Source organism: Schistocerca americana, chromosome 2 (genome assembly GCF_021461395.2).
Source record: "Schistocerca americana isolate TAMUIC-IGC-003095 chromosome 2, iqSchAmer2.1, whole genome shotgun sequence".
Taxonomy (NCBI): Eukaryota; Metazoa; Arthropoda; class Insecta; order Orthoptera; family Acrididae; genus Schistocerca; species Schistocerca americana.
The window spans coordinates 353,609,275-353,623,884 of record NC_060120.1 but is presented as its reverse complement, the minus strand read 5'-3'; the positions used below and the strand labels follow the sequence as shown (position 1 = coordinate 353,623,884).

Sequence of the window (14,610 nt, the reverse complement as noted above, 5' to 3'; positions counted from 1 at the left end):
AGGCCTCAATCTCCGCTAATTTCAAGTTGCCGCCACTCATACCTCACCTGTCTTTCAACAACTTCTTTGCCTCTACACTTCTGCCTCGACTGACATCTCTGCCCAAACTCTTTGTCTTTAAATATGTCTGCTTGTGTCTGTATGTGTGGATGGATATGTGCGTGTGTGCGAGTGTATACCTGTCCTTTTTTCCCCTTAAGGTAAGACTTTCCGCTCCCAGGATTGGAATGACTCCTTACCCTCTCCCTTAAAACCCACTTCCTTTCGTCTTCCCCTCTCCTTCCCTCTTTCCTGATGAGGCAACAGTTTGTTGCGAAAGCTTGAATTTTGTGTGTATGTTTGTGTTTGTTTGTGTGTCTATCGACCTGCCAGCGCTTTTGTTCGGTAAGTCACCTCATCTTTGTTTTTATATATAATTTTTCCCACGTGGAATGTTTCCTTCCATTATATTGATATCAGAATAAATTCATCTACTCTCACCTGGTCACTGAGCTTATAATATGCTTGATGAAATCGCCATACATCTTGCCAAGTTCATTGCACTGGAATACAGTTTTCACATGTTTTGCAATTATCCATTGTCGGCAGGCGTTTTGAAACATACCTGAATGAAGGATTACGAGTAAGATGGTTCTGTTGTTGTTGTTGTTGTTGTTGTTGTGGTCTTCAGTCTTGAGACTGGTTTGATGCAGCTCTCCATGCTACTCTATCCTGTGCAAGCTTCATCATCTCCCAGTACCTACTGCAACCTAGATCCTTCTGAATCTGCTTGGTGTATTCATCTCTTGGTCTCCCTCTACGATTTTTACCCTCCACACTACCCTCCAATACTAAATTGGTGATCCCTTGATGCCTCAGAACATGTTCTTCTCCTAGTCAAGTTGTGCCACAAACTTCTCTTCTCCCCAATCCTATTCAATACCTCCTCATTAGTTATGTGATCTACCCATCTAATCTTCAGCATTCTTCTGTAGCACCACATTTCAAAAGCTTCTATTCTCTTCTTGTCTAAACTATTTATCGTCCGTGTTTTACTTCCACACATGGCTACACTCCATACAAATACTTTCAGAAACGACTTCCTGACTCTTAAATCTATATTCGATGTTAACAAATTTCTCTTCTTCAGAAACGCTTTCCTTCCCATTGCCAGTCTACATTTTATATCCTCTCTACTTCGACCATCATCAGTTATTTTGCTCGCCAAATAGCAAAACTCCTTTACTACTTTAAGTGTCTCATTTCCTAATCTAATACTCTCAGCATCACCGGACTTAATTCGACTACATTCCATTACCCTCGTTTTGCTTTTGTTGATGTTCATCTTATATCCTCCTTTCAAGACACTATCCATTCCGTTCAACTGCTCTTCCAAGTCCTTTGCTGTCTCTGACAGAATTACAATGTCATCGGCGAACCTCAAAGTTTTTATTTCCTCTCCATGGATTTTAATACCTACTCCGGATTTTTCTTTTGTTTCCTTCACTGCTTGCTCAATATACAGATTGAATAACATCGGGGAGAGGCTACAACCCTGTCTCACTCCCTTCCCAACCACTGCTTCCCTTTCATGCCCCTCAACTCATGTAACTGCCATTTGGTTTCTATACAAATTGTAAATAGCCTTTCGCTCCCTATATTTTACCCCTGCCACCTTCAGAATTTGAAAGAGGGTATTCCAGTCAACATTGTCAAAAGCTTTCTCTAAGTCTACAAATGCTAGAAACGTAGGTTTGCCTTTCCTTAATCTTTTTTCTACGATAAGTCGTAGGGTCAGTATTGCCTCACGTGTTCCAACATTTCTACGGAATCCAAACTGATCTTCCCCGAGGTCGGCTTCTACCAGTTTTTCCATTCGTCTGTAAAGAATTCGCGTAAGTATTTTGCAGCTGTGACTTATTAAACTGATAGTTCGGTAATTTTCACATCTGTCAACACCTGCTTTCTTTGGGATTGGAATTATTATATTCTTCTTGAAGTCTGAGGGTATTTCGCCTGTCTAATACATCTTGCTCACCAGATGGTAGAGTTTTGTCAGGACTGGTTCTCCCAAGGCCATCAGTAGTTCTAATGGAATGTTGTCTACTCCAGGGGCCTTGTTTCGACTCAGGTCTTTCAGTGCTCTGTCAAACTCTTCACGCAGTATCATATCTCTGATTTCATCTTCATCTACATCCACATCCTCTTCCATTTCCATAATATTGTCCTCAAGTACATCGCCCTTGTGTAGATCCTCTATATACTCCTTCCACCTTTCTGCTTTCCCTTCTTTGCTTAGAACTGGGTTTCCATCTGAGCTCTTGGTATTCATGCAAGTGGTTCTCTTTTCTACAAAGGTGTCTCTAATTTTCCTGTAGGCAGTATCTATCTTACCCCTAATGAGATAAGCCTCTACATCCTTACATTTATCCTCTAGCCATCCCTGCTTAGCCATTTTGCACTTCCTGTCGATCTCATTTTTGAGACGTTTGTATTCCTTTTTGACTGCTTCATTTTTATATTTTCTCCTTTCATCAATTAAATTCAATATTTATTCTGTTACCCAAGGATTTCTACTAGCCCTCGTCTTTTTACCTACTTGATCCTCTGCTGCCTTCACTACTTCATCCCTCAAAGCTACTCATTCTTCTTCTACTGTATTTCTTTCCCCCATTCCTGCTATTTGTTCCCTTATGCTCTCCCTGAAACTCTGTACAACCTCTGGTTTAGTTAGTTTATCCAGGTCCCATCTCCTTAAATTACCACGTTTTTGCAGTTTCTTCAGTTTTAATCTACAGTTCTTAATCAATAGATTGTGGTCAGAGTCCACACCTGCCCCCGGAAATGTCTTGCAATTTAAAACCTAGTTCCTAAATCTCTGTTTTACCACTATATAATCTATCTGAAATCTGTCAGTATCTCCAGGCTTCTACCATGTATACAACCTTCTTTTATGATTCTTGAACCAAGTGTTAGCTATGATTAAGTTGTGCTCTGTGCAAAATTCTACCAGGCGGCTTCCTCTCATTTCTTACCCCCAATCCATATTCACCTACTACGTTTCCTTCTCTCCCTTTTCCTACTACCGAATTCCAGTCACCCATGACTATCGAATTTTCGTCTCCCTTCACTATCTGAATAATTTCTTTTATTTCATCATACATTTCTTCAATTTCTTCGTCATCTGAAGAGCTAGTTGGCATATAAACTTGTACTACTGTAGTAGGCGTGGGCTTCGTGTCTATCTTGGCCACAATAATGCGTTCACTATGCTGTTTGTAGTAGCTTACCCGCATTCCTATTTTTTTATTCATGGTTCTATGGTTTACAAAATAAATCTAACAAACTTCAATAGTTTTTATATGGAAGACTGAGACAGACAAAAGGTTATGTTACAGCAAAATATAGGTAAGCATGTTTACCTATTCCATTTAGCTGTATTCTTTTTCCATCTTTAAGGGTCTCTTGTCTTCTTCCTGATATGTATATGGCTGATCTCCAATGGACTTCCATTTTCCATGAATGTACACTATTTTAATGAAACTTTAAACACCACAGGCATGTCTTTCAAACACGTGTGTGTGAGGAACTGGGGTGAACAGTATTGCCAACTGTTTCAAAGAATACACAGTGAACTCAGCGCTTCATAAACAACGTACTAACATTTATGTCATACATTATTATTTGAGATACATTCCAGTTGTGGTACCAGATGTTTGGATAAGGTGGATTTCAGAATCATCATCTTAGGATAAGGTAGGTTTTGGAAATGTCAGCTGAATTTGCGCTATATTTACATGGGGAAAAGCAGGTTTAGGAACAGTTTTCTTATTGGAAAATATGCCAAACAACATGAGCTATAGAGATAAGGCAACAACTCAGTTTTCATAAAAAATGGATAAGGTGAATTTTGGAAGCATGCACCTCATATGTTTTGTCAGTAATAGGTCTGATATAGGTGGTGCCCTATATCAAGTAAAACATACCTTATCACAGGGAGAAACACCAGTGAAATGAAAAATGTCATATCAGCTGTTATGTAAACACTGTTCGGTCTCTTACATTGACACGACTTCCACCAAATTATCAGTTAGCAAGAATGGGCGTAAGCAGACAATGTATACAAGCAGCACAGAATATCCTATTGCAAGCATGCTCTGCAACACGACAGTTGTGACCACGGTGCCTGTTTCACCACATGTGCCATCCGAATTCTTCCTCCAGGTACCAGTTTCTCAGAACTCAGCAGGTGGGAACTGGCATTACAACATGTCCTTCGTTCTCGCCACACGCCTGGCATTAAAATTACATTAAATTCTTCATCTCAGCATTTCTTCACAGTAACTATTCCTTTTTCACTCTCTTCTAGTTTTCTACATTTTTCAATTTCTGAAAAGTCATTCCCCCACCTCCATCACATAATACATACTTAGCTTCCTGCTCTTATTAACTAATGCACAATGTTTTGGCAGTAACATCTATCTTGCGTTTTACCATATCTTCCACCTTTAAGCTCTCAGGTTTTCAAATCTCGTCTCATGCCATCCCCAACAATCAGTATTTTCTTCTTATCCCATCCAGAAAGTCTCTCTGACAAGGGTTCTGGGCAACTTTTCCAAACCCTCCACATTTTCTAAACCTCACCAGTCCTTTTCCTTCACCCCTCTTTCTCCTACTCCAACCCTTCTGCCGGAAGGAGCCACTGGCTCCAGAATCTTGCAAATGTAAATATCTTTAAGTATGTGACCTCCTGCTGCCACTTGGCGAGTATATTTTTTATCTAGCCAATTACATTACACATTCAAAATTTGCTATTTTCAATGAAATACAAACTTTAATTCAGTATCATAATATTCCAAAATCTGAAGAGCCTTTGCAAAAATCCACCAGCTAAGCACCATTCAAGGGACACTTCCATTTAATTAAAAAAAATTGCTAACAAATTGCAGTAACCAGTAACTGAAAAATAAATAACCTATCTGCCTGGCAGTTTAGTAACGAATAGTTTAGAATTTATGTAGAAACCTAGACCTTAAAAAAATTCAAGTTGTCTTATCAAGCAGCAAGTGTTTAGCTATTTTCCATTATGTTAACACCTATATTACAAAAATATTAATGTTAAAACATTGCACACTTCTCAGTTCTCACCTGTTCTGTATTACAATCTTCAGTAAAAGTTCCAAGAAAAATACAGAAACATCTTCTTCAAAAGAAAGGCCCAAGGAAACATGACCATCTGGGCCATGGGAGGCATATATCAAAGCCTAGGAAGGAAATAAAATATTAAATTTTTGCATTAAAAATAGATATAATGCGTTTTGTAATTCTAATAAAACTTAGAATTTCTTCCAAAATAATATAACCTAGATTGCTCATAATTAATTATTTTCAACAATAATTATAGATGTTTTCTAAAAAAGATCAGAAATGTGTAAGGATATCTTCAAATGTATACATGTTACAAAGGATAATTTGTTTGTAGAAGTTATAATTAACATCATAAAACAAAACAAATTCTGGTCATGGGACAATGTGGAAGGACTGTGTATTCTGCATCACTGAATAATCATAGGTACTCACCTTGACTAGTTCCTGTAGAGAGTCTATACGAAGGAACTTTGATTCAGTTATTAGCTGCTCTACATGACACTCTCTTACGCACGCACGTGCTGAGCGTATGTGCTCTTGGTCTTCAGGAGATGGCGATTTTTGGTTCGATGGTTCTTTAAAAAACAAATTATACATTAAGATCATAATAATGACATAACAGTACAAAATGTTAATTTTAAATTACTGACGATGAGCTGGAAACGAGGAAGGTGACAGCCATGGTCAACCATTTGGTATCATTCTGGCATTCAATTGGAATTAATATGGGAAGCCCATATTATAATGGCAATACCGTATAATTCAGAGTAATTAGTACAAAAATGATATTTCCAGAATTCCAGTATAATTCAGAGTAATTAGTACAAAAATGATATTTCCAGAATTCCATTCATTTTACCACATTGTAATAATAAGAAGTGTAATTAGATTCACTTTAAATATCTATGTGCCAACAACCTTGGTGCAGTGGTAGATCTGGTTCCTATTAGATCACCGAAGTTAAGAGCTGTTGGGCATGGCTAGCACTTGGATGGGTCACTGTCGAAATCTGCTGAGTGCTGTTGGCAAGAAGGGTCCACTCAGTGCTTTTGAGGCCAATTGAGGAGCTACTTGACTGAGAAGTAATGACACTGGTCACAATGGCCAGGAGAATAGTGTGCTGACCCCTTGCCCCCTCTGTATCCACATCTGATGATGCCAAAGGGCTGAGGATGACATGGTAGCCGTTTGGTACTGTTGGCCTTCACGGCCTGTTCAGACAGAGCGCTCTCTCTCTCTCTCTCTCTCTCTCTCTCTCTCTCTCCCCCCCCCCCCCTTCTCCTCCCCCCTCCCCCTCCCCCTCCCCTCTCCACGAGTGTGTGCATTGTGTGTGTGTGTGTGTGTGTGTGTGTGTGTGTGTGTGTGTGGCCTCATCATTCTTTCCTATGAACCTGCTTGGTCATTCTTTTCTATATGACAGGCTCGAAATACTACCATAACAGAATGATCACAGATGTCCTAAAAATTAACAAGTATGGCCACTGTTTCAACAATCAAAAGGAAAGACTGAAGGCAAATGGAGTTGGATATCACCAGTGTAGCAGGTAACCTTTGCAGGTAATTAGAGAAAAAACAACAGCACTAACGAGCCAGAAAAGCCCTCTTACATTGTTACAACTAGTACATATAATCTCTGGCCACAGAATCAACTCCAGACCACTGTCAAAGATTCACCTTTCATTAGTAGCAGTGTTGACTGTGGATATTTTATCACAGACACAGTCCCTTTGACTGTTCAGAGATGTCAATAAACCCGACCAAAGACGTAACCATGCATGCACCTATTAGACAGAGGGGATCCAATAGCCGATCATTTCCAGTCATTCCACCAGGAAGGAGGTACATGGCTCGTGTTGTCTGAAGATCAACCATGCCTATACTGTCAATACCGTGGTTTGATCGTGTCCCTATTGTTACTTATTGCCAGGAAGGGCTCTCAACAAGGGAAGTGTCTTGGCATCTCGGAGTGAACCAAAGTGATGTTGTTCAGACATGGAGGAGATACAGAGAGGCAACAACTGTCTATGACATGCCTCGCTTAGGCTCCCCAAGGGCTATTACTGCAGTGGATGACTGCTACCTATGGATTATGGCTCTGAGGAACCCTGACAGCAATGCCAACACGTTTAATAATGCTTTTCGTGCAGCCACAGGACGTCTTGGTATGACTCAAAACATGCACAATAGGCCGCATGATGCGTAACTTCATTCCCGATATCCATGGTGAGGTCCAACTTCGCAACCACGACACCATGCTGCGCAGAACAGATGGGCCCAACAACATGCCGAATGGACTGCTCAGGACTGGCATCACATTCTCTTCACCAATGAGTGTCACATATGGCTTCAACCAGACAATCATTGAAGTCGTATTTGAAGGCAACCTGGTCAGACTAAAAATCATACACACTGTCCAGCGAGTGCAGCAAGGTGGACGTACCCTGCTGTTTTGGGGTGTCATTATGTGGGGCCGATGTACACTGGTGGTGGTCATGGAAGGCGCCATAATGGCTGTACAATACGTGAATGCCAACCTCCGACCGATAGTGCAACCATATCGACAGCATATTGGTGAGGCATTTGTCTTCATGGATGACAATTCACGCCATCATCACGCATGTCTTATAAATGACTTCCTTCCAGGTAACTACATCACCCGACTAGAGTGGCCAGCATATTTTCCAGACATGAGCCCTATCGAACATGCCTGGGGTGGATTGAAAAGGACTGTTTATGAACGACGTAACCCCCCAACCACTCTGAGGAATCTACACCAATCACTGTTGAGAAGTGGGTCAATCTGGACCAACAGTACCTTGATGAACTTGTGGATAGTATGCAACGACGAATACAGGCATGCATCAATGCAACAGGGTGTGCTGCTGGGTATTAGAGGTACCAGAGTGTACAGCAATCTGGACCACCACTTCTAAAGGTCTTGCTGTATGGTGGCACAACGTGCAATGTGTGGTTTTCATGAGCAATAAAATGGATGGAAATGATGTTTATGTTTATCTCTATTCCAATTTTCTGTAAAGCTTCTGGAACTCTCAGAACAGAGGTGATGCAAAACGTTTTTTGGTGTGTGTATATTTCCTGAAACTTTTTAAATACAGTTACTCCTATTCAAAATCTAAACTTTACTAATGTAATATTTTACTCGTTTATCTGACAGAGAAAAAAGAACTCAATGTTGATGATGACACATCACAGAAATGTGTAAGGGTAAAAAAAAAAAAATTATGTTAGCTCAAGGACGAATCTTCATAGAACATATTAGATTGGTGCGCAAGTTCATAGCATATTCCCATAACTTTAACAAACATAAACACAAACACATAACAGAGAAATTAGTCATCAATAACATATTATCGTTTACTATCTACAACACACTGCCAATGCTGGGGTAACTTTTTGATTCCAAGACTGTAGAAATCACGTGGATTTGAGGCAAAGAACTTGTTGAGCCATATTTGGAACGCACTTTCATCCAGAAAGGAAGTTCTTTGTAGATTGTTTAACAGACAACAGAAATAACTGAAAATCTGGGGTGCAACATGATGTGAACACAGCGCGTGCAGAATGACTTCCCAACCCAATTCCTGTATAATATTTTTGTCAGTCTAGCAGAATTAAGGTGGGCATTATGGTGGAGTAGTATCACTTCACACAGTCTTCCTATTCATTGTTCTTGGACTGCATCTGCAAGATGTCTCATCTGTTGTTTTGAGTGCTGATTGGATAGTTAGAATAGCCGATAATTGACAAAATGACAGTATATAAACTCAAATGGCAACAGTGAACTACAAATAGCAAAGGACAATCTATACATAAAATGTAAATGTCAGCAGTGATGGTTACACCTCAGGAAAGCATTTTGTAGTATACCACACCATCGCTATTCCGCCAGAAGCATAACATTATCTTTTGTTGATATGGCTACGCGTTTGAAAAGGGAGTTGCTTCTTTCTTTGGGCTCAGCCACTCCTTTTCCTTATGCTACCATTAAGACCCATTTCTTGCCACCAGTAATGATACAGGACAGGAACGGTCGTTGTTGTTCATGAGCCAATTGATGATGAGCAAGCAGAGATGCACATATGGCAACTGCTGATTTTTGTGATTTTTTTTGTTTAGAGCATGTGGTACCCATACCACCCAATTTTAACCTTCCTCACTGCATGCAAATGTTGCACAATGGTAGAATGATCACAGTTCATCACATCTGCCAGTTTTCGAGTACAATGACATGGATCACTGTGAATTAGCATGCCTGAACAATTTTCATCAATTCCCAAATGTCTCCCAACAGGCATGCTTTGGTATCTTGTATGATGATGATGCTAATACAACAATTGAGAAGGGAGCAACTAGCATTGGCAAAAGAATTTTGTACACTATCTTTTTTACTAATATACTCAAAGATATAATAGCAACCACAGATTGACACCCAAGAGCGCGCATTTTTGCGATATTTGACAGATTGTGGGGGAAATAATGGAAAGAGTGTCTTCGCAAAGCCTAATATACCTTGGAGTTTCAAGCATTTAAATAAACAAGGCTGATTGTATATCTACATTTATTGATTCACGAGTCCTTTTAAAAATAAGTCATCACAGCCACAAAGTACCTGACAACTGAAGGCATGCCTAACTATAATTTCTGATGGAAAAGTTTGGTTTTCATTCTTGAAGATACCTACATTATTGTTTGTAGACTTTTGTGTATTTAACATTTGTTTAAGGTAGCAGTAAATTAGTGTAATAAGATGTTTCATAGAAAACTGTGAAGAGGATGGAAAGTTGTGAACTTACGTTCCTTTTTTAAGCAGTTGCTGCACACTGGTGGCATTAGCTGATGGTTGGAGAGAGAATACCACTGTTACAGGTAGTCTGCGAAAACCTGTTATAGATGTTGCCCATTGATGAATCGTGTGTACAGATGGTGTTAACCCCTCAGCGCCAGCTAACGCCTGAAGATGGTGCACTGAAGCACCGAAACTGGTAGCCATATAATAAATGACATCTTAAGGATGGCTGGAAGTGTCCAATTTCATTACGCAAGTGAATGGCCGAAGTCCCTCAGACCTCCAATCCCAAGGATGGACATACAAAAATTTGAGAGACTGTACCTGTCACTGTGCTAGCAGCAGGACAATAGTTGTCCTTTGTTTGCAGCTTCATTAACAACAAGATAAAACTAATAATTTTTAACACAACACTGTAAGAAAGGAATTTCTTCTTCCAAAAAAAAAAAAATATATATATATATATATATATATATATAATGGAAGGAAACATTCCACGTGGGAAAAATTATATATAAAAACAAAGATGAGGTGACTTACCGAACAAAAGCGCTGGCAGGTCGATAGACACACAAACAAACACAAACATACACACAAAATTCAAGCTTTCGCAACAAACTGTTGCCTCATCAGGAAAGAGGGAAGGAGAGGGGAAGACGAAAGGAAGTGGGTTTTAAGGGAGAGGGTAAGGAGTCATTCCAATCCTGGGAGCGGAAAGTCTTACCTTAGGGGGAAAAAAGGACAGGTATACACTCGCACACACGCACATATCCATCCACACATACAGACACAAGCAGACATATTTAAAGACAATATGTCTGCTTGTGTCTGTATGTGTGGATGGATATGTGCGTGTGTGCGAGTGTATACCTGTCCTTTTTTCCCCCTAAGGTAAGTCTTTCCGCTCCCGGGATTGGAATGACTCCTTACCCTCTCCCTTAAAACCCACTTCCTTTCGTCTTCCCCTCTCCTTCCCTCTTTCCTGATGAGGCAACAGTTTGTTGCGAAAGCTTGAATTTTGTGTGTATGTTTGTGTTTGTTTGTGTGTCTATCGACCTGCCAGCGCTTTTGTTCGGTAAGTCACCTCATCTTTGTTTTTATATATATATATATATATATATATATATATATATATATATATATATATATATATATAAAAAAACAAAGATGATGTGACTTACCAAATGAAAGTGCTGGCAGGTCGACAGACACACAAACAAACACAAACATACACACAAAATTCAAGCTTTCGCAACAAACTGTTGCCTCATCAGGAAAGAGGGAAGGAGAGGGAAAGACGAAAGGAAGTGGGTTTTAAGGGAGAGGGTAAGGAGTCATTCCAATCCCGGGAGCGGAAAGACTTACCTTAGGGGGAAAAAAGGACGGGTATACACTCGCACACACACACATATCCATCCACACATATACAGACACAAGCAGACATATTTAAAGACAAAAACTCTTTGTCTTTAAATATGTCTGCTTGTGTCTGTATATGTGTGGATGGATATGTGTGTGTGTGCGAGTGTATACCCGTCCTTTTTTCCCCCTAAGGTAAGTCTTTCCGCTCCCGGGATTGGAATGACTCCTTACCCTCTCCCTTAAAACCCACTTCCTTTCGTCTTTCCCTCTCCTTCCCTCTTTCCTGATGAGGCAACAGTTTGTTGCGAAAGCTTGAATTTTGTGTGTATGTTTGTGTGTCTGTCGACCTGCCAGCACTTTCATTTGGTAAGTCACATCATCTTTGTTTTTAGATATATATTTCCTACGTGGAATGTTTCCCTCTATTATAACCATATATATATATATATATATATATATATATATATATATAAAAGGTAGAAGAAGAAGAAGATAAGCTGTTCTGTAGAGTCAGAAGTATCATAAGCCCAAAAATAAATACCTGTTCCAAGAGCAATATACAAATAGAGTGAGCTCAGGAGTCCTGTTTCTGTCTTCTGAGATGGTGTCTCCTCTCTCATCAGGGAAATTTTCCCACTTGGATCAATAAAGTCTTCTGCCTAAAAGAAAAACATTAATCATCATCATGAGTTTTATCAAACACCTGACATGGAGTGCATTTATTTCTATACGAATTTTTGGGTTTTATCTGTTGATTTGACAGAATTATAAATAATCCATTACATATGTGACAGGACCTCTAACTAAGAATAAGACCTAAGCATCAATGTCATTATTAGAAATTTTCTATGAAACGGTGAAAAAATGAAATGAAGTAGAACAAGGGAAAAATGTTCTGGTACTGCTCACCTCCACAAGAGCTTTAGGCAAAAGCTTGCATCTGTACAACTGCAGAATGCAATCAAGGACATTTTTCCAACCTTCGCGAAGTATATCACCATGTCTGTGTGCTAAGTTAAAGACTGTTTTTGCTGCCAGTTGAGCTTTTGGATTTGCTCCAAATGAAACTGTCAGGTTATCTGGTGTTTCTGCATTGTTTAATAACATTGTGAACTTGCATAACGAAATTATCAAGCTATCAAAGTCATTACTCATCCCGTAATGTGCAGAAATCATTGCACACTTCCTGAAAAAGAGAAAGAGTATTGGTAAAATTAGGTGATTTATTACATTGTGTTTGTTAGCTTGATAGTAATATGAAACATGCATTCCACATCCTGCAAGAAAAAAGAAGACCTGTATGTACTATTAAAACCTGATGAAAATTGACTGTGCAGCCCAACGGTGAAGTAAGAATCCAACCAACAGAAACAAGACAAGGTATATTGTGAATCTTCATCTTCTGAATGTGTCTCTGCAAGTATTAACGTGATACATGAAATGTGGATATAATATCAGATGATGTCACACAGAAGTTATGGTATACCTAAAGCAATATAAACATAATGAGAAACAACTCTTAATATCATGTGACACAGTTGCTTCTTGCTTATTTCTAATATGAAATAGCAGCGCAGCCACCTGAACATAAATCTCCAGTGTTCACTGAGTATTTTGCTCAAGTGCCAATTCTATATCTACCTATGTATCTCATTAGTTTTCCAGTACAAAAACAGCATTGCTTTACTAAACAGTGTTCTTTCTTTGCAAACACAAGCACTACGTTTATTAATTATTTGAGTTAAGCAGGCACGAGTAAGCAATTTCAAAAATGTTTGACCCTAATCCTACAGTTAAGAAAAATTTATAACATTTTCTCTACCTTCACAGAGCTACAGGACAAGATTACTTTTTTCCTTTCAAAGCGGAAATAAATATTATCCAACTACAGTCAAACCTCCATATAACGATTACCAATCCAACGATAAACTCAGGTACAGTGATAATTTTACACGGCCCCAGCTGATTACCTGTATGTATTATGTTAATTATCCCCATTACAACACTGAAATAAATTTAGCAACATCCTGTTATAACAAAGACAAAATTTTGAGGAATTGATTATTTCCTACTTCTAAGCAGCTCACTATAGCAGTATGTATTTTTTATTTAGCTACAAGACTTCTGGCACTTTTTTTCCAGAATCTTCGCTAAATACTACAGTAATGTATTTATTCTAGCAGTAAAGAGGATAGCGAACAGCCGTGGGCGAGCTACGCTGAGCGACAAATGTCAAAGAGCTCCTTTGTTTGAATGAGAGTTTAGTTTGTCCATTGTTGGCTTCAGTAGCAAACAGAAGTGTTTTGTTGGGCTCACGCACAGCATATCACTGTGATTGTTGCGATTTGTGAACGTTTTTAGTTGATGTTAATGCTTTGGATTTCGCTAAGATTTGGACAATGGCTGCAACTCAGAAACAAATAAGGTTGGAGACAAAAATGGAGGTTTTCAAAGACATTGATAACAGAATGAAACAAGTAGATGTGTTAAGGAAGTACGTACTTGCACAATCAATGTTGGCTACATTCCTAAAAAAAAACGAAAAGAAATTGAAGAAAGTTTTGTAGGTGCCAAATTTAACACTTCAAGAAAAAGAATGAAGACGGCTGCTACTGATGATGTGGACAGTCCTACACTGTGGTGGTTTAATGAGATGTGTGTACAGAATGTACTTGTTGATATGTCAAAAAGCCTTAGATTTCCCAAGTTGCTCGGCAAATCTAATTTTAAGGCAAGTAATAGATGGTTGCAAAGATTTACGGACAGGTATGGGATCATTTTTAAAATGATTTCAGGAGAAGAAAAATCTGCACCCTTAGGTCATGCAGAATCTCTAAGGAAATACTCTATGTGTAAACTGTCAGAAAAATACAGTTCTGAAAACCTGCACAAAACAGACGAGACAGAATTGTTTTATCAACTGAAGCCAGAGAAGATGATGGCCTTTGTAGGAGAAAAGTGCAAAGGAGGGACACAGTCTAAAGTACGCCTAACTGTTCTTCTCTGTAGCAACATGTCAGGGACACACAATTCGACACCACTGGTGACTGAACGATCCGTAAACCCATGGTGCTTCAAAAATGTAAGAAGCTTACTTGGTAGGAGGGTAAATACATCTTATTTTACATTCCTTTAATTTATAAGTTAATTAAGTGCAGTATAGCTTCAGCTGTAAGGTTTTGCTACAGTCGTATTGTAAATGTGATTTCTTTTATTGCACTCAATTACAAGGCAAACCAGAAAGCATGGATGATGTCTACTCCTTTTAGTGAGTGAATGCTTTCGCCTGATAAAGAGATGTTAATGAAGAATAA

The 14,610-nt window shown here is 39.0% G+C and overlaps 1 protein-coding gene across 2 annotated transcripts in view; it reads right to left on the bottom strand.

Moving 5' to 3' along the window:
* The window catches only part of LOC124593683 (Golgi-specific brefeldin A-resistance guanine nucleotide exchange factor 1), a 304,033-nt gene that overhangs the window by 166,802 nt on the left and 122,621 nt on the right, over positions 1-14,610 (bottom strand). For both annotated transcript variants that reach the window (XM_047131983.1, XM_047131984.1), the window contains exons 18-21: positions 12,206-12,482; positions 11,838-11,955; positions 5,560-5,702; positions 5,128-5,243 (exon numbers count right to left, since the gene is read on the bottom strand). In XM_047131983.1, the coding sequence (XP_046987939.1) occupies positions 5,128-5,243; positions 5,560-5,702; positions 11,838-11,955; positions 12,206-12,482 (654 nt within the window). The remainder of the gene's footprint in view (positions 1-5,127; positions 5,244-5,559; positions 5,703-11,837; positions 11,956-12,205; positions 12,483-14,610) is intronic.